Raw genomic sequence first — 21,362 nt, 5'->3', positions numbered from 1 at the left:
CACAAGATAACTAAGATTGAGAGATGGAACGACCTTGAATCTCTCTCTATTGGAGCAGCCTATCCTCAAGTTGAAGACAATTTCTCCCTGTGGTATGCTTAATAGGCAAGGATCTGCCCCTGTACAGAGAAGACCTGGAGATAAAGGTGAGGTCATTTAATCTTTGGGGAAAAAAGTAGCAAGAAGTCTGATTCTGTGCACAGGGCAACCCAAATTCTCCAATTCTACACTACTATTAATAAAACATATTCTGATCTCTGAGTGATTCCTGCTTTTTTTTTTTTTTTTAGTTAATTCAAGAAGTCAGAGAGGGAAATGATGAATTTTCATACCTCAAAACCCTGATAAATAATTCACTGGGAACAAAAAGAATTGAAGAAAATAAATAGGTGTGGCAGTTGTAAGAAGTTAGTACCCAAATAGCTGTGCCTGCTGCTTTGAATAGAAATATATGACCAGAAATATACATAGGAAGGGTCAGTGACTCTCTATTTACACATTATGTGTGGGAGCTCTTGGGGAACAAGTGACAGGGCTTACACCTAACAACGGCCTTCCGTAGGATTCTGGGAGACCTGGAATATACCCAACGAGAAGTGCATACTTGAGAGGCAAAAGCAAATTAGTAACTGAAGAAGAAATCTTGAGTTATTTTAACCAAGCAATCAGTGAAGTTTGTGAACCACAGTCTATCACTGCTCAATGCAGATGATCAAGTACACAAAGTGTTAACAAGAAAGATGTGTCTTAGTTTTCCTGACTCCAGAGTGATATCTCAGATTCATGCCTGATGGACAATGTAAACAGATGTAAATATTCAGAGACAGAGAAAATATTAGCAGGAGCTAAAATGACTTCTGCTGGAAGATTATAATGATGCAAAGTGTGACCAGCCAAGCATGGAATTAAAGGAAAGAATTTCCAGGATCAGCAATATAACTGCTTGTGTTGTTTTACCTGAGACTGAGAGATCTATACTATCCTTATGGAGGAGGCACTGGTGGTTAAACAAGAATCATCCTAGTGATGATCATACAATAATTAGCCACCTATGTGCCTAAATTAACCTGTAGCATACCAAAAGTTGTTCCAAATATTCTAAAATTATTCTCATTTCTAAAGTTCCAAGCTAAATACTGTCATCATTAATGTAAAAACACCTGAACCAGGTGAATGTTATGTGGTTATGCAGTTGATGTCTAGCATAGAGTTCTCTTAAAGGAATTCATCAGGTGACGAGGAATAGACTATCCTTAGAGAAGTTTACCCAGATCACTAGTCACACAAACACCCGTCACACTAATTGACATTTGAAGATGGCTTGAGCCCAAACAGAAAACTACCCAGTAAGTGAATTTAGCATAATTATATAAAGTCTCATTAAATTTCAGATGGTCAATTCCATTTTCATTTTACTTTACTCTTTCATATGACAGAACTTAAATATTTATAAAAATAATGTCTATCAACTAGCCAAGGTCTGAAAATCCATTATTATGCTTGTGTTAATATTTCTATTTCACAACCCAGTGGTTTATTAATTTAGTGCTCATCCTTAAAAGTTTTTAGGGAATCCAGAGTGTATTTCGCCTTGGGAACAAAAACTCAATTTATCACTTGGTCTTAAGAAATATTTTGAGGTACAAACCATCTCTAATAAAACAGAAAGCTACATGCTGAATTAACCTATACTAGAGAGATAATGTCCTACTCAGAAGACATCCTTTTAATTTGCTCACCTTAATAGACTCCATCATGTAATATCTATATTTATGTCTATATGTACATGGACACTGTATACAAATCCATATGCACACTCACATCCTTATATGCAAAAAAAGTGATAGAAACCTAAGTGCATAATGAGTCAGATTAAATAAATTCCCAAGGAATACTACTGAAATTTTATTACTCACCATCAAATTCTGCTGGCCCAACACCTACTATAATTATTGACATTGGAAGTTTTGAAGCCTTCAAAGAGAACACACAGTTAGTTCACAATTAAGAAACTGAATTGAGGAAACAACTAAGAATTAAGAAGAAAAAAATATCCTGAGTTTTGATATTTTTCACAGATGTTCTTTAAAATAGTTTTGAACATATTTAAAATTAACACAGAATAATATACTTGATTCCACTCTTATCCTTTCTGAACTCTGTACATATGCTAATTCAGTGGGATGTTCTTCAGGAATGACCAGTCTTGGATAATATTTTTTTTTAAAAGGTACTGAGCATCTGCTTTCACTTGCTATTCTCAGACAAAATATTCCTAAGCTGATTCTGGGTACCTTTGGTCTCTTTTTCCATGTTCTCTCTCCATTCAAAAATCTTTCAGTTGCTAAAAGGGAAAAAAAGGTACCATATTTGTGAAAAAGTAGTACTCTATTTCATTTATAGCTATGGTTAGGAAAAGCAATTTTCATAGTAAATGAGTGAATACAAATGATAATTATAGAAAGTTATTATTAGTATGATAAAATAATTTTATGGTAAGAATATAAGATCCACCAGCAGATAGGTGGAACAGTATAGCAACCACACCTTCAGCTGTGAAGGTCACTGAATTATGAATAACTGTTCCTCAGTGCATGTCCTGTTAGTTTAAACCTAGATTACTAAGTCCATATTTTAAAGAGCATGATAATGCCACTGATCAGAACATAAAGGAAATCAAGACAAATCCAACCCAGTGTGTCTAGTCAAAACCATATAAACAAATAAGTAAATGTACAAGATTCTACCTCTCTTTCTTTTTGTGTTTGGTTTTGCTAAGTGTATGTCTATAAACATTTGATTTTTTCCCACATGTAACTATTTTTTTTTCTCACACAAACAGCTAATTATATTTTCCCTATGCTATTAATAATTATGAAGTATGATAAACAATTTTTTCACACAGCCCATTTTTACTAATGTCTATTTTGTGTCAAACATTGCTAAACCTGAGTATAGAAAGGTAAGTAAAAACAGATATAATTTTAGAGGTTGCAGTCTAGTAAATATAGATATTATAAATTATAGTCTAATAAAGAAGACAATGAATCATAAATATAACACATAATTAGGAATAATGAGAAAAATGGATTTTGAATCAATGCTAGTCCTTATCCAGTTCTATAAATATAGAAATTAGCACAGTTCTCCTGTAACTATTACTGTAAATGTAAATGTTAAAGAAATATTCTGTACAAATTGTACAAACTGTATACAAGCACATCAAACTAATCAAGATAAACACAGTCATGCACATGAAGGTGATGCTATTATTTATTTTTATTTTAATTTTTTGGAAATAATTTTGTTACAACCTAATTATTCACACCTCTTAGTTTGGTCCTTATGGATGAATGCTACTAATGTGTGTGAGTTTTCTGGATAATGCAATTGGCTGCAAAGGCATGGGCATTTTGTTTCACTCTTAAGTCAACTAAGTAGACTCTAGTTAGTCAACCTAAGTAGCACCAGGCATTCAGTTAGCCAGCCCAAGACTGAATGACTCTTACTTACATTAACTATGGACTCCTTAGTTTGAGCCATATCTGAGATAACACCGTCTGTCACAATCAGTAGCACAAAATACTGGGAGCCATCCTTTACAGAAGAAGCATATCTGAAAGGCAAAGAAAAGGTAAAGAATACCACAAAATAAAACATTTCCTCTCAACATGATAGTTGCTAAATATAATTTGGAAGAGCCAACAAACATTTTAATCTCAAGAAAATATTTAAACATATTTTAGGAGCCTATATATGAAAACTCTCAAATATGCATTTTTTTCTGAAATAGCACACTAGAATAACGGCAACATTACTGCATGCTGGCACAAAGAAATGCCTGGCTGCCTTAGAAATTCATTCACTAATAAAAGGTGAGCTGGATGGTATGTTAACACACAGGAATGGCTACAGCTTTTGGAAATAGACATCCTGGCTAAGCAACATATTATGTGTATATCTTCAGTATAACATTACATAAGCTATCTGAACTTTATTTTCTCATCTGTAAAATCAAGATAATGCAACTTTGTATTGTTAATAAAGAAATTTCACATATGGTAGTAAATATTTATACAGTTATATAACTGGTAGATTTTATATATGGTAAATTATATAAGTGATTATTATTTTTGTTTTGGAACTAGATAGCAGTGATGATTGCCCAACACTGTGAATATGCTGAATGTCACTGAACTGTAAACTTTAAAATGGTTGGTTTTATGTCATGTGAATTTCACCTTAATTAAAAAATGCAACAGAAGAAACACTTTTTGACATAGCTATAGTTCCAATTCTTAATACGTGTTAAATTGGTGAAAGATGGGAAGGAGAATTATAGCAAACAAAGACAAAAATTAGGTATGTAATAAGAACATATTCTAGTACTTGTTTTTTGTATTCCAGTGCAGAATTCTCACCAAATAATACTCAGCCATTTAGAGGAAAATTTTATGACAATATTTTATCTTTTTTTTTCCCATTGTGTTCTACCATTATGGGTATCTAGATTATATTCTCAATAGAATGACTTTTATGAGTTTTAGTACATAACTAGTATGCCGGTCATATCTAGTAATGAGCAAGCACTGTGGTGCTTGTAGGAGATAAATAGTTAACAAGAAGACTTTGGTCTACTTTCGTAAAAAATCATCAAGTAAATCACAGAAAAATTGGTTTCAAGAAACTTCTATTGATTACCAATGAAAATCTTTCACTACCTGATGGAGTCTAAATAATAAATTTTGAATAGTTTGGGGAAAAACCAATAGCATAATATGACAGGGAAAAACTTATATCTTGTAAAGCAGAATTTATAACTATATGAACAAGAAAATATTTACAACTTTGCCATAGACAAGAGAAACTAATAATTGTTCATGATGTTCATAAAATGACTGGTAATTTTATAGATTGATGAAGAGAATACAGCAAGTGATATGTTCATACACTGAGGAGCCAGCTAAAAATAGCATTGAACTTGTTCTACAACATATAGTCAAAAATGCTCTCATCATGTTGAACAATTGATCTTCGACACTAAGGAATTTGTATTAATTTGATGGTAACACAGCAATGAAAAAATCCAAAACAGGTATGAACCTACTCTCCTATTTTATGCTTAAATTTTTTTTCTTAAGAAAAGAAGTAGGATAATCTCCCTCAGGAATTCATTTTTTAATTTTTAAATACCCATTATTTTTAAAAAGCATTTTTTACTGACTATGCTTCAAAAACGTAAGGATTATATTTCATGTGATTAACAGGAGGTTATAAATAGTGAGAAAAACTTCTATGAGTACAACTCTATGGCTTTTATGTTTTTCATACCAAATGATGTGTTGAAAATGGTGAGAAGATGGAAAATTGAGTGTTATGCAATCTTATGAATATCACTTCAAGTGGCTTAACTGATCCTTTTTCGGGGAGAGGTGTTTACTTTTTTAAAATTAATTTTTACTGGAGTAGAGTTGATTTACAATGCTTTGTTAGTTTCTGCTGTACAGCAAAGTGAATCAATTATACATATACATATATCCATTCTTTTTTAGATTATTTTCCCATGTAGGCCATTACACAGTATTGTGTCGAGTTCCCTGTGCTATACAGTAGGTTCTTTTTATTATTTTTTTAATTAATTAATTTTTATTTTTGGCTGCTTTGGGTCTCTGTTGCTGCGCTTGGGCTTTTCTCTAGTTGCGGCGAGCGGGGGCTACTCTTCATTGAGGTGCACGGGCTTCTCATTGGGTGGCTTCTCTTGTTGCACATCACGGGTTCTAGGTGTGCAGGCTCAGTAGTTGTGACTCGCAGGCTCTAGAGTGCAGGTTCAGTAGTTGTGGCACATGGGCTTAGCTGCTCCACGGCATGTGGGATCTTCCCGGACCAGGGATCGAACCTGTGTCCCCTGCACTGACAGGTGGATTCTTAACCACTGTGCCACCAGGGAAGTCCCTACAGTAGCTTCTTATTAGTTATATATTTCATATATAGTAGTGTGTATGTGTCAATCCCAATCTCACAATTTTATCTCTCCCTCACCTTTCCCCCTTGGTAACCATAAGTTTATTTTCTACATCTGTGACTGTATTTCTGTTTTGTAAATAAGTCCATTTGTACTATGTTTTTTTAGATGCAACATATAAGAAATATCATATGATATTTGTCTTTCTCTGCCTGACTTACTTCACTCAGAATGACAATCTCTAGGTCCATCCATGTTGCTGCCAATGACATTATTTCATTCTTTTTTATGGCTGAGTAATATTCCATTGTATATATGTGCCACATCTTCTTTCTCCATTCTTCCATCAATGGACATTTAGGTTGCTTGCACGTCCTGGTTATTGTAAATAGTGCTGCAATATACATTGGGTTGCATGTATCTTTTTGAATTATGGTTTTCTTGGGATATATGCCCAGGAGTGGGATTGTTGGATCATATGGTAACTCTATTTTTTGTTTTTTAAGGAATCTCTATAGTGTTCTCCATAGTGGCTGTACCAATTTACATTCTCATCAACAATGTAGGAGGGTTCCCTTTTCTCCACACCTTCTCCAGCATTTATTGTTTGTAGATTTTTTCGATGATGGCCATTCTGAACGGTGTCAGGTGATACCTCATTGCAGTCTGATTTGCATTTCTCTAATAATTAGTGATGTTGAGCATCTTTACATGTGCTTTTTGGTCATCTGTATGTCTTCTTTACAGAAATGTCTTTTTAGATCTTGTGCCCATTTTTGATTGGGTTGTTTGTTTGTTTTTTTTTTTTTGATATTGAGGTGTATGAGCTGTTTATATATTTTGGAGATTAATCCCTGGTTGGTCGCTTCATTTGCAAATGTTGTGCTGGCCAAAAAGTTCATTTGGGTTTTTCCATAAGATATTTTCTCCCTATCTGTGGGTTGTCTTTTCATTTTGGTTATGGTTTCCTTTGCTGTGCAAAAGCTTTTAAGTTTAATTAGGTCCCATTTGTTTATTTTTGTTTTTCTTTTCATTACTCTAGGAGGTGGGTCAAAAAAGATCTTGCTGTGATTTATTTCAAAGTGTGTTCTACATATGTTTTCCTCTAAGAATTATAGTATCTGGTCTTACATTTAGGTCTTTAATCCATCTTGAGTTTCTTTTTCTATATAGTGTTTGAGAATATTCTAATTTCATTGGTTTACATGTAGCTGTCCAGTTTTCCCAGCACCACTTACTGAAGAGACTGTCTTTCTCCATTGTATATTCTTGCCTCCTTTGTCACAGATTAGGTGACCATAGGTACGTGGGTTTATCTCTGGAGTTTCTATCCTGTTCCATTGATCTATATTTCTGTTTTGTGGCAGAACCACACTGTTTTGATTACTGTAGCTTTGTAGTATAGTCTGAAGTCAGGGAGCCTGATTCTTCCAGCTCCGTTTTTCTTTCTCAAGATTGCTTTGGCTATTTGGGGTCTTTTGTGTTTCCATACAAATTGTAAAATTTTTGGTTCTAATTCTGTGAAAAATGCTACTGGTAATTTGGTAGGGATTGCAATGAATCTGTAGACTGCCTTGGATACTATAGTCTTGTTGACAATATTGATTCTTCCCATCCAAGAACATGGTATATCTCTCCATCTGTTTGTGTGATCTTTGATTTCTTTCATCAGTATCTTATAGTTTTCTGAGTACAGGTCTTTTGCCTCCTTAGGTAGGTTTATTCCCAAGTGTTTTATTCTTTTTGATGCAATGATAAATGGGAGTGTTTCCTTAATTTCTCTTTCTAATCATTCATTGTTAGTGTATAGGAATGCAAGAGATTTCTGTGTATTAATTTTGTATCCTGTAACTTTACCAAACTCATTGATAAGCTCTAGTAGTGTTCTGGTAGCATCTTTAGGATTTTCTACGTATAGTATCATGTCAGCTGCAAACAGTGACGGTTTTACTTCTTCTTCTCCAATTTGGATTTCTTTTATTTCTTTTTCTTCTCTGGTTGCCTTGGCTAGGACCTCCTAAACTAAGTTGAATAAAAGTGGCAAGATGGACATCCTTATCTTGTTCCTTATCTTAGAGGAAATGCTTTCAGTATTTTACCATTGAGAATAATGTTTGCTGTGGGTTTGTCATATATGGACTTAATTATCTTGAGTTAGGTTCCCTCTATGCCCACTTTCTGGAGTGTTTTCATCATAAATGGGAGTTAAATTTTGTTGAAAGCTTTTTCTGCATCTACTGAGATGATCATATGAATTTTATTCTTCAGTTTGTTAATGTGGTGTATCACATTATTTGTGTTTATTGCAGAATCTTTGCATCTCTGGATAAATCCCACCTGATCATAGTGCATGACTCTTACTGTGTTGTTCGATTTGGCTTGCTAGTATTTTGTTGAGGATTTTTGTGTCTATGTTCATCAGTGATATTTGGGCCTGTAATTTTCTTTTTTGTGATACCTTTGGTTTTGTATCAGGTTGATGGTGGCCGTGTATAATGAGCTTGTGAGTGTTCTTTCCTCTGCAATTTTTTAGAATAGTTTCAGAAGGATAGGTGTTAACTCTTTTCTACATGTGTGACAGAATTCGCCTGTGAAGCCATCTGGTCCTAGACTTTTGTTTGTTGGAAGTTTTTAAAGCACAATTTCAATTTCAATATTTGTGATTGGTGTGTTTATATTTTCTATTTCTTCCAGGTTCAGTCTTAGAAGGTTGTACCTTTCTAAGAATTCGTCCATTTCTCCTAGGTTGTCCATTTTATTGGCATAGAGTTGCTTGTAGCAGTTTCTTACGATCCTTTGTATTTCTGTGGTGTCCATTGCAACTTCTCCTTTTTCATTTCTAATTTTATTGATTTGAGTCCTTTCCCTTTTTCTTGATGCGTATGGCTAAAGTTTTATCAATTTTGTTTATCTTCTCAAAGAACCAGCTTTTAATTTCATTTATCTTTGCTATTGTTTTCTCCATCTCTACTTATTTCTGTTCTTTATAATTTCTTTTCTTCTACTAACTTTAGGTTTTGTTCGTTCCTGTTTCTCTAGTTGCTGTATGTGTAAGGATAGGTTGTTAATTTGAGATTTTTCTTGTTTCCTGAGGTAAGATTGTATTGCTATAAACTTCCAAGAACTGCTTTTGCCACGTCCCATACATCTTGTATCGTCATGTTTTCATCGTCAATTTTCCCTAGGTATTTTATGATTTCCTCTTTGATTTCTTCAGTGATCCATTGGTTGTTTAGTAACATATTGTTTAGCCTCCATGTGTTTGTGTTTTTTTACCTTTATTCCCTGTAGTTGATTTCGACTCTCATAGCATTGTGGTCAGAAAAATGTTTTATGATTCCGATTTTTTAAATATGCCAAGGCTTGATTTGTGGCCCAAGATGTGATCTTTCTTGGAGAATGATCCATGTGCACTTGAGAAGAAAGTATATTCTGCTGCTTTTGGATGGAATGTCATATAGATATCAATTAAGTCTATCTGGTCTAATGTGTCATTTAAGGCTTAGGTTTCCTTATTAATTTTCTGTGTGGATAATCTGTCAATTGGTGTAAGTGGGGTGTTAAAGTCCCCCACTATTATTGTGTTACTGTTGATTTCCCCGTTTATGGATGTTAGCATTTGCCCTATATATTGAGGTGCTCCTATGTTGGGTGCATATATAATTACAATTGCTATATCTTCCTCTTGGATTGATCCCTTGATCATTATGTAGTGTCCTTCCTTGTCTCTTTTAACAGTATTTTAAAGTCTATTTTGTCTGATATGAGTTTTGCTACTCCAGCTTTGATTTCCATTTTCATGGAAAATCTTTTTCTATCCTCTCACTTTCAGTCTTTATGTGTCCCTAGGTCTGAAGTGGGTGTCTTGTAGACAGCAAAACATGGGTCTTGTTTGTATATCTATTCATCCAACCTATGTCTTTTGGTTAGAGCATTTAATCCATTTACATGTAAGGTATTTATTGATATGTATGTTCCTATTGCCATTTTCTTACTTGTTTTGGATTTGTTTTTGTAGGTCTTTTTTCTTCCCTTCCTCTTTTGTTCTCCTCTCTTGTGGTTTTATGACCATCTTTAGTGTTGTGTTTGGGATGCTTTTTCTTTTTTGTGTGTGTATCTCTTGTAGTTTTTTGGTTTACTGTTCCCATGAAGTCTGGATATAGCAATCTGTATAGGTACAAGGTTGTTTTAAGATGCTGGTGTCTTTCCCACCTAGAGAAGTTCATTTAGCATTTGTTGTAAGGCTGGTTTGGTGGTTCTGAATTCTCTTAGCTTTTGCTTGTCTGTAAGCTTTTGATTTCTCCATCAAATCTAAATGAGAGACTTTTTGTGTACAGCATTCTTGGTTGTAGGTTTTTCCTTTTCATCACTTGAAGTATATTGTGCCACTCCTTTCTGGCCTGCAGAATTTCTGCTGAAAAATCTGTTGATAACCTCATGGGGATTCCCTTGTATGTTATTTGTTGCTTTTCCCTTGTTGTTTTTAATATTTTTTCTTTGTCTTTAATTTTTGTTAGTTTGATTAATATGTGTCTCAGCATGTTCTTCCTTGGGCTCATCCTCTATGGGACTCTCTATGCTTCCTGGACTTGAGTGAGTGTTTCTCATGTTAGGGAATTTTTCGGCCATAATATCTTCAAATATTTTCTCAGGCCCTGTCTCTTTCTTTTCTCCATCTGGAACCCCTATAATGTGAATGTTGGCATGTTTAATATTGTCCCAGAGGTGTCTGAGACTGTCCTCATTTCATTCTTTGTTTCTTTAAAAAATTTTTTTTTAGATTGAAGTATATTTGATTTACAATTTGTGCCAATCTCTGCTGTATAGCAAAGTGACTCAGTTATACACATATATACATTCCTTTTTTATATTCTTTTCCATTATGGTTTATCACAGGATATTGAATATAGTTGCCTGTGCTATACATTAGGACCTTGTTGTTTATATGTTCTTTTTTCTTTATTCCGTTCTGTGGCAGTGATTTCCATCACTCTGTCTTCCAGCTCACTTATTCGTTGTTCTCCTACATTTATTCTTATATTGATTCCTTCTAGTGTATTTCAGTTATTGTATTGTTCATCTCTTTTTGTCCTTTAAATCACACTGCTTCTTAAACATTTCTTGCATTATCTTGATCTGTGTCTCCATTCTTTTTCTGAGATCTTGGATCATCTTTACTATCATTACTATTAATTATTTTTCAGGTAGATTGCCTATCTCCTCTTCATTTAGTTGTTCTTGTGGGTTTCTATCTTTTTCTTTAATTTGCACCAATTTCTCTGTCATCTCATTTCATCTAACTTACTGTGTTTGTGGTCTCCTTTCCACAGGCTGCAGGATAATAGTTCCTCTTGCTTCTGGTGTCTGCCCCCTGGTGGGTGAGGTTGGTCCAGGGCCTTCTGCAGGCTTCTTGGTGGGATGGGCTGGTGCCTGCCCTCTGTTGGGTGGAGCTGGGGCCATGTCAAAGGGTGTGTTTTGAGGTGGCTGTGAGATCAGTACAACTTTAGGTAGCCTGTCTTCTGTTGGATGAGGCTAGTTTCCTATCTTGTTGGTTGTTTGACCTGAGGCTTTCCAGCGTTGGAGCTTGCAGGTTGTTGGGAAGGGTTGTGTCTTGGTGCTGAAATGTTGGCCTCTGGGAGAGCTCACTCTGATCAATATTCCCTGGGGCTTCTGCTACCAGTGTCCTTGCCCTCATAGTGAGCTATAGTCAATGCTTTGCACCCCGGGATACCCTCCAAGACCCCTAAGTAGGTGTAGCTCAGGTTCCTATGGAGGTACTTTGTGCTGGGTCCCAGTGCACGTGAGACCTTTGTACACCCTCAAGATTGGAGTCTCTGTTTCCCCCATCCCTGTAGAGCTCTCGCACTCAAGCCCCACTGGCCTTCAAAGCTGAATGCTCTGGGGGTTCTTCCTCTCGATTCAAGACCCTCAGACTGTCTTGGGAGGGTTATTTTTATGTGGGAACATCCCTGTGTATCCTGTGTGGGTTTAATATTTTTTGGTGCAAGCATTGTTTTTAGTATAGACGACTGCCACCTTTTCCCTCAGTGTATGCTAGCCATTATCCCCTTGATAGGAGATGTGACTGATGTTGTGGTGACCAGAGCCTGCACTGGATATTGAGTGGGGCCTCCCCTTTGCTCTGTGGTTGTCACTGCCCTGTTAGAGGTGGGGTTTGCTCCATAGTTGTTGGAGTAGAGGCCCCAAGATCTGTTTCTTAGCTGTGTTTCTGATCTGCAGTGTGAGCTAGGCAGGATTGGATCACTCCCACTGGGAGGAAAGCCAATGAGTATTCCTCCTCTGGAGTTATTCACCTGTGGGTGTGCTCTGTCGTGTCACTTTTCACCCATTGTGCAAGTTTTCAGATTACACTGTTGTTGGCACTGCTCTCGGCCTTACCTTAACTGTGGGTATGCCCGCTATTGGCCCTGGTGTCTTTCAGATGTTTTCACCAGGCCACCAGCGTAGGTCCACTGAAGTCAGGTCCCCGGACTGCAGTAATCATGAGTCTGGACCCCCTGTGGTCAGCTCAGACTCTAGCTTGGCACAACCCTGGCATGTATGTTCCCACAAAGCCTACAGCTGCTAAAGCTAGAACCGTCTTTTCTGTGGGAGTCTTGTTGTCCATTCAGATGTTCTGTAGGCACTGAGGTTACAAAGCCAGTTGCAGGGGTGTCAATTCACAGTTTTCACAGCTGCGAGGAGAGAGTGCAGCTTTTCTTCCATAGTTGCATGGCCCCTGGGGCTTAGCTGTGTTTTCAGTCCCACCTATTTGTGTGGGCCACCCACAGGCGTCTGCTCCTGAGGCTGCCCGGAGCACATGAGTCCACCCGGTGAGGAGGGGGTGCAGAGGAGGATGCAGCAGATGGGGTTGTGGGAGCCCATGTGGGAATGGGTCATGCAGGGGAGCTGGCAGCCATGGGAGTGAGAGAGCCAGCTGGTGGCCTCGGGTATGAGAGAGCTGGCCCTGGTGGGGACAGGGTATGCTGGAGAGCCGGTGGCCAATGGTGCAAGACAGTCAACCCTGGCAGGAGTCCTTCCTAGTGCCTGGGGAGGAAGGGGCCGGCATGTGGAGAGAGAGGCTGCAATGGTAGCCCCACCCCTTTTGTGTCACTCAACAATGGCACTTCATTTATATGGTCTGGGTTTCCTCTACAAGCATTCCCAGTTGTGGATTTCCTCACTCCCATCCCCTCAGGCTGTCTCCTTGCAGCCAACAGCACTCTTCTCCCCAGGTTTGCTCTCCAAATCCCAAGTTCCAGTACCCAGCTCCATTCTGCACTGGTGGATGCACGTCTCAGGCTGGGGCATGCAGGGCTGTGGCACAGACTATCTGTGTAGGTCTCACTGTGTCCTGCTTGTCACAGACTGGTTGCTGCACTTTCCTCCGATAGCCCCCAAAGCTTCCCTTCTGTCCCAACTGATCTCCCCACCAGTGAAGGGGCTTCCCTGGATGCAGGAACCTCTCCTCTCCTTCAGCTCCCTGCCCAGGGGTGCAGGTCCCTTTCCACTTCCTCTCCTCTTCCTTTTCTCTTCTTTTGTCCTACCCAGTTACATGGGGATCTTTCTTGTCCTTTTAGGTGTCTGAGGTCCTCTGCTAGTGTTCATGTGGTGCTCTGTGAGAACTGTTCCATTTTTAGATGTATTCTTGATGCATTTGTGAGGAGAGATGAACTCCATGTCCACCTACTTCTCCACCATCTGGGCAGAGTCAGATTGGGGTCCCAGGTTCAGCTCCAGAAGCCCACTTTGATGCAAGTAAGGCTTCAGCCTCTTGGATGACCTCTGGGGCAAGGCACTGCTCCACTGTGCGAGTGGGGAGAGAAGTGAGTCTTCCATCTGGGGGCATTTACTTTTTTTTTTTTTTTTTTTTAAATATAGTGTCTGGACTGGGTCCTATCTGTAGACATTCAGATTTAATTGCTGTGGGGTGCGGCTCAGTCATTGGTACGGTTTCTTTTTTTTTTTAAATTAATTAATTAATTTATTTATTTTTGGCTGTGTTGGGTCTTCGTTTCTGTGCCAGGGCTTTCTCTAGTTGCGGTGAGCGGGGGCCACTCTTCATCGCGGTGCGTGGGCCTCTCACAATCGCGGCCTCTCTAGTTGTGGGGCACAGGCTCCAGATGTGCAGGCTCAGTAGTTGTTGCTCACGGGCCCAGTTGCTCTGCGGCATGTGGGATCTTCCCAGACCAGGGCTCGAACCTGTGTCGCCTGCATTGGTAGGTGGATTCTCAACCACTGCACCACTAGGGAAGCCTGGCGTTTACTTTTTATTTCTCTTTCAACACTTCTTGTTACCTCTGGAGAAAGTCTCAGTTGTTATTACTATGTCTTTTTCCCCGCAGCTTTATTGAGGTATAATTGGTATACAAAAAACTGTACATAATTAATATAAGCAATTTGCTGTGTTTCAACATATGTATATACTCATTTTACCATCAAAACAATCAAGGTAATAAACATATCCATTAGCCCCATTTCCCTGTGTCCCTTTCTCTCTCTCTCTCTCTCTCTCTCTGTGTGTGTGTGTGTGTGTGTGTGTGTGTGTATGATTCAATCACCTTATTTGTTATTGTTCTGTGCAGGCTTTCTATTTCTTCTTGATTCATTCTTGGTAGGTTGTAACTTTCTAGGAGTTTATTCATTTATTCTAAGTTGTCCAATTTGTTGGAGTCCAATTGTTTATAATAGTCCCTTATAATATTTTTTATTTCTGTGACTTCAGTTGTAATGTCTGCTCTTTCATTTCTGATTTTATTTACTTGAGTCATTTTTCTGCTTAGTCTAGCTAAAGGTTTGTAGATTTTATTTATCTTTAAAAAAGAATCAACTCTTAGTTTAGCCAGTTTCTTTCTATTGTTTTCCTAGTCTCTAGTCCATTTAATTCTGCTCTAATTTTTATTTAATTTTAATTATTATTTCCTTCCTTCCATTAGCTTGTGCTTAGCTTGTTGTTCTTTTCCTAGTTCCTTGAGGTATAAACCTAGGTCGTTTGAGATTTGTCTTCTTTTTAAAAGTGTTGTCTTATCATTATAAATTTCCCTCTTAGTACTGATCACACCCAAAAAAAAAGTACAGTATTTTACAGTATCCCATAACTTTGGGTATATTGTGTTTTCATTTTTCTCAAGATATTTTCTAATTTCCTTTTTGATTTCTTTGACCCAATGATCATTCAAGAGTGTGTTAATTTCCATTTATTTGTGAGTTTTGTGATTTGTTTTTGTTATTGATTTCTGTTTTTTTTTCATTGTGTTCAGAAAAGATACTTAGAATGATGTCAATCTTCTTACATTTAATGATACTTGTTTTGTGACTCAGCAGGTGATCTATCCTAGAGAATGTTCCATGTATGCTTGAAAAGAATATGTATTCTGTTGCTGTTGAATGGAATGTTCTGTATATGTCAATTAGGTTCCATTTGGTCTAGAGCATTACTCAAATTTGCTGTTTCCTTATTTATTTTCAGCCTGGGTGATCTATTCATTATTGAAAGTGGGTAGTGAAGCCTTCTAATACTATTGTATTGATGTCTATTTCTCCCTTCAGATATGTCAATTAAAAAAATATGCTTAGATTCTTTGATGTTTGGTCTATACATATTTATAATTATTATGTCATCCTGTTGTATTGACCCTTTAAATTTTTGTTCTTTTTAATAAAAATTGTACTTAAGGTGTACAACATGATGATTTGATATACATATACACAGTGAAATAATTACTACAGTCAAGCATGATAACATATCATGATGTCACATAGTTACCATATTTTTTTGGGGTGTGATCAGTGCACTTGAAATTTACCCTTTTAGCAAACTTCCAGCATTCAGTGCAGTATTTACTATAGTCATCATACAATATATGAGATCTCTAGACATATTCATCCTATGTAATGGAACTTTGTACCCTGTGACTAATATCTCCCCATTTCCTTTACCTCTCCAACTCTGTTAACCACTGTTCTAACACTCTGTTTCTATGTATTCAGCATTAAAAATTCTACATATAAGTGAGACGATGTAGTTTTTTTTCTTTCTGTGTCTGGCTTATTTCACCTAGCATACCATCCTTCAGGTTCATCAATGTTGTTGCAAATGGCAAGCTAAAAAATATATATATAATTATATAAAATGATATATATCACATAAATTGATGCTTTTATTATGTAATGACCTTTGTCTGTTTGGATATTTTTGACTTAAAGTTTGTTTGTTCTAGGTATAGCTGCCCTTGCCTGCTCTCTTTTGGTTACCATTTGCATGGAGTATCTTTCTATCCATTCCTTCATTTTCATCCTATGTATGTTCTTAATTCGAAGTTGAGCCTCTCATAGCATACAATTGGGCCTTTTTTTTCTTTTTTAATCTATTCACCTACTTTATGTCTTTTGATTGATTAATTTTATCCACTTATATTTTGGTTTTCTTTTGATTCACCATAAAATATACCTAAGAGAAGGGGAGATATATTCAACCATCAAGAGAGTTACAGATAGAGCCTGAAGCAGATACAGTAAACTTGGAATTTCTTTGAAGTTTGTTGTTTTATCTTAAAAATTCATAGAAATTTTACATTTTACTTTATAATAAATTTGTTCTTGTATTAATGCTTTATGTCTTAACTTTGAGGAAAATTAATGGTGTAGAAAAAATCATAAGTGTATTGTGTGGTTCTCATTCCTGCTAGATACACTAATTTGAAAATACAATGTACTTAATATAAGAACTATTCAATCCATTTTAGTCTTGTCACCATCAGTAGCATAGAATAATCCTTTAAAACTATTATCTCAGAGACCTTCAAGATGGCGGAGGAGTAAGACATGGAGATCACCTTCCCCCCCACAAATACATCAGAAATACATCTACATGTGGAACAACTCCTACACAACACCTATTGAATGCTGGCAGAAGACCTCAGACTTCCCAAAAGGCAAGAAACTCCCCACGTACCTGGGTAGGGCAAAAGAAAAGGAAAAAACAGAGACAAAAGAATAGGGAGAGGACCAGCACCTCTGCGAGGGAGCTGTGAAGGAGGAAAAGTTTCCACACATTAAGAAGCCCCTTAACTGGTGGAGATGGGGGTGGCAGGGGGGAAGCTTTGGAGCCACGGAGGAGAGCACAGCAACAGGGGTGCAGAGGGCAAAGCAGAGAGATTCCCACACAGAGGATCAGTGCCGACCAGCACTCAACAGCCTGAGAGTCTCGTCTGCTCACCTGCCAGTGCGGGTGAGGGCTGAGAGCTGAGGTTCGGGCTTCAGAGGTCAGACCTCAGGGAGATGACAGGGGTTGGCTGTGTGAACAGTGCCTGAAGGGGGCTACTGCACCACAGCTAGCCGGGAGGGAGTCTGAGAAAAAGTCTGGAACTGCCTAAGAGGCAAGAGACCATTGTTTTGGGGTGTGTGAGGAGGGGATTTGGAGCACTGCCTAAATGAGCTCCAGAGATGGGCACGAGCCGTGGCTATCAGCATGGACACCAGAGACTGGCATGAAATGCTAAGGCTGCTGCTGCAGCCACCAAGAAGCCTGTGCTCAAGCACAGGTCACTATCCACACCTCCCCTCCTAGTAGCCTCTGCAGCCCACCACTGCCAGGGCCCCATGATCCAGGGACAACTTCCCTGGGAGAACACACAGCGTGCCTTAGGCTGTTGCAACGTTATGTTGACCCCTGCAGCCTCAGACTTGCCCCGCATTCTGTACCCCTCCCTCCCCCTGGCATGAGTGAGCCAGAGCTCCCTAATCAGCTGCTACTTTAACCCTGTCCTGTCTGAGCAAAGAACAGGTGCACTCAGGGGACCTACATGCAGAGGCAGGGTCAAATCCAAAGCTGAACCCCAGGAGATGTGTGAACAAAGCAGCAAAAAGGAAATTTCTCCCAGCAGCCTCAGGAGCAGGGAATAAAAACTCCACAATCAACTTGATGTACCCTGCATCTCTGGAATAACAGAATAGACAACAAATCATCCCAAAATTGAAGCAGTGGACTTTGGGAGGAACTGTAGACTTGGGGTTTACCTTCTGCATCTAATTTGTTTCTGGTTTTATGTTTATCTTAGTTTAGTACTCAGAATTTATTATCATTGGTAGATTTGCTTATTGCTTTGGTTGCACTCTTCCTTTTTCTTTATATATATAGACATACATATTTTTTTTCCTTATCGTCTTTTTTGAGTGTCTATGTGTATGCCTCTTTGTGTGATTTTGTCTGTATAGCTTTGCTTTTACCATTTGAACTAGGGTTTTGTCTATCATTTTTTTTTTCTTTTATTACTTTATAAATTTTTTTTAATAATTAAATATTTTTTTGTTTTAACAATATTTTATGTTTTATTCTATTCTATTCTATTCTATTCTATTTTTTCTTTCTTTCTTTCTCCCTTTTCATCTGAGCCATGTGACTGACAGGGTCTTGGTGCTCCAGCTGGTTGTCAGGCCTGTGCCTCTAAGGTAGGAAAGCCGAGTTAAGGACATTGGTCCACCAGAGATCTACCAGCTCCACATAATATCAAATGGTGAAAGCTCTCCCAGAGATCTCCATCTCAATGCTAAGACCCAGCTCCACTCAACGGACAGCAAGCTACAGTGCTAAACACCCTATGCCAAACAACTATCAAGACATGAACACAACCCCACCCATTAGCAGAGAGGCCACCCATTAGCAGAGAGGCTGCCTAAAATCATAATAAGGTCACAGGCACACCAAAACACACCACCAGACGTGGACATTCCCACCAGAAAGACAAGATCCAGCCTCATCCACTAGAACACAGGCACTAGGCCCCTCCACCAGGAAGCCTACACAACCCCCTAAACCAACCTTAGCCACTGGGGGCAGACACCAAAAACAACAGGAACTACAAACTTTCAGCCAGCGAAAAGGAGACTCCAAACATAGTAAGTTAAGCATAATGAGAAGACAAAGAAACACACAGCAGATGTAGGAGCAAGGTAAAATCCCACCAGGCCAAACAAGTGAAGAGGAAAGAGGCAGTCTACCTGAAAAAGAATTCAGAGTAATGATAGAAAAGATGATCCAAAATCTTGGAAATAGAAGGGAGAAAATACAAGAAATGTTTAACAGGACCTAGAAGAACTAAAAAGGAAACAATGATGAACAACACAATAAATGAAATTGAAAATTCTCTAGAAGGAAACAATAGCAGAATAACTGAGGCAGAAGAATGGATAAGTGACCTGGAAGATAAAATAGTGGAAATAACTTTTACAGAGCAGATAACGAAAAAGAATGAAAAGAATTGAGGACAGTCTTAGAGACCTCTGGGACAACATTAAACACACCAACATTCAAATTATAGGGGTCCCAGAAGCAGAAGAGAAAAAGAAAGGGACTGAGAAAATATTTGAAGAGATTATAGTTGAAAACTTCCTTAATATGGGAAACAAAAGAGTCAATCAAGTACAGGAAGCACAGAGAGCCACATACAGGATAAATCCAAGGAGAAACAAACCAAGACACATGTTAACCAAACTATCAAAAACTAAATACAAAGAAAAAATATTAAAAGTGGCAAGGAGAAAGCAATAAATAACATATAAGGGAATCCCCATAAGGTTAACAGCTGATCTTTCAGCAGGAACTCTGCAAGCCAGAAGGGAGTGACAGGACATATTTAAAGTGATGAAAGGGAAAAACCTATAAAAAAGATTACTCTACCCAGCAAGGATCTCATTCAGATTTGACGGAGAAATATAAATTTTACAGACAAGCAAAAGCTAAGAGAATTCAGCACCACCAAACCAGCTTTACGGCAAATGCTAAAGGAACTTCTCTAGGTAGGAAGCACAAGAGAGGGAAAAGACCTACAATAACAAACCTAAACAATTAAGAAAAGTGTAATAGGAACACACATATCAATAAGAACCTTAATGTAAATGGATTAAATGCCCCAAGTAAAAGATATAGACTGGCTGAATGGATAAAAAAAAAAAAAAAAAAAAAAAAAAAAACAAGATCCGTATATATGCTGTCTACCAGAGTCCCATTTCAGACCTAGGGACTCAGACAGACTAAAAGTGAGGGAATGGAAAAGGATATTCCATGCAAATGGAAATCAAAAGAAAGCTGGAGTAGCAATTCTCATATCAGACAAAATAGACTTTAAAACAAAGTCTATTACAAGAGACAAAGAAGGACACTAGATAATGATCAAGGGATCAATCCAAGAAGAAGATATCACAATTGTAAATATTTAGGCACCCAAACATAGGAGCACCTCAATAAATAAGGCAAATGCTAACAGCCATAAAAGGGGAAATCAACAGTAACACAATCAGAGTAGGGGATTTTAACACCCCACTTTCACAAATGGTCAGATCATCCAAAATGAAAATAAATAAGGAAACACAAGCTTTAAATGATACATTAAACAACATGGACTTAATTGATATTTATAGGACACTCCATCCAAAAACAACAGAGTGCACTTTCTTCTCAAGGGCTCATGGAACATTTTCCTGGATAGATCATATCTTGGGTCACAAATCAAGACTTGGTAAATTTAAGAAAATTGAATATGTATCAAGTATTTTTTCGGGCCACAATGCTATGACACTAGATATCAATTACAGAAAAAAATCTGTGACAAATACAAACACATGGAGGCTAAACAATACACTACTAAATAACCAAGAGATCGCTGAAGAAATCAAAGAGGAAATCACAAAATACCTAGAAAGAAATGACAATGAAAACACGACAACCCAAAACCTATGGGATACAGCAAAACAAGTTCAAAGAAGGAAGTTTATAGCAATACAATCCTACCTCAAGAAACAAGAAACATCTCAAATAAACAACCTAACCTTACACCTAAAGCAATTAGTGAAAGAAGAAGAACAACAACAACAAAAAAAAACGAAGTTAGAAGAAGGAAAGAAATAATAAAGATCAGATCAGAAATAAATGAAAAAGAAGTGAAGGAAACAATAGCAAAGATCAATAAAGCTAAAAGCTGGTTCTTTGAGAAGATAAACAAAATTGATAAATCATTAGCCAAACTCATCAAGAAAAAAGGGAGAAGTCTCAAATCAATAGAATTAGAAATGACAATGGAGAAGTAACAACTGACACTGCAGAAATACAAAGGTTCATGAGAGATTACTACAAGCAACTATATGCCCAAAAAATGGACAACATGGAAGAAATGGACAAATTCTTAGAAAAGCACAACCTTCCAAGACTGAAGCAGGAAGAAATAGAAAATATAAACAGACCAATCACAAGCACTGAAATTGAGACTGTGATTAAAAATCTTCCAGCAAACAAAAGCCCATGACCAGATGGCTTCACATGCGAATTCTATCAAACATTCAGAGAAGAGCTAACACCTATCCTTCTCAAACTCTTCTAAATATAGCAGAGGGAGGAACACTCCCA

At 37.5% G+C, this 21,362-nt stretch overlaps 1 protein-coding gene across 1 annotated transcript in view; it reads right to left on the bottom strand.

Moving 5' to 3' along the window:
- CPNE8 (copine 8) overlaps positions 1-21,362 on the bottom strand; it is a 294,950-nt gene that overhangs the window by 11,801 nt on the left and 261,787 nt on the right. The window contains exons 15-16 of the mRNA XM_057557551.1: positions 3,514-3,616; positions 1,917-1,974 (exon numbers count right to left, since the gene is read on the bottom strand). Coding sequence (XP_057413534.1) covers positions 1,917-1,974; positions 3,514-3,616 — 161 coding nt within the window. The remainder of the gene's footprint in view (positions 1-1,916; positions 1,975-3,513; positions 3,617-21,362) is intronic.

This window comes from Balaenoptera acutorostrata, chromosome 11 (genome assembly GCF_949987535.1).
Source record: "Balaenoptera acutorostrata chromosome 11, mBalAcu1.1, whole genome shotgun sequence".
Lineage (NCBI taxonomy): Eukaryota > Metazoa > Chordata > Mammalia > Artiodactyla > Balaenopteridae > Balaenoptera > Balaenoptera acutorostrata.
This window is presented reverse-complemented; position numbering and strand designations above follow the sequence as displayed.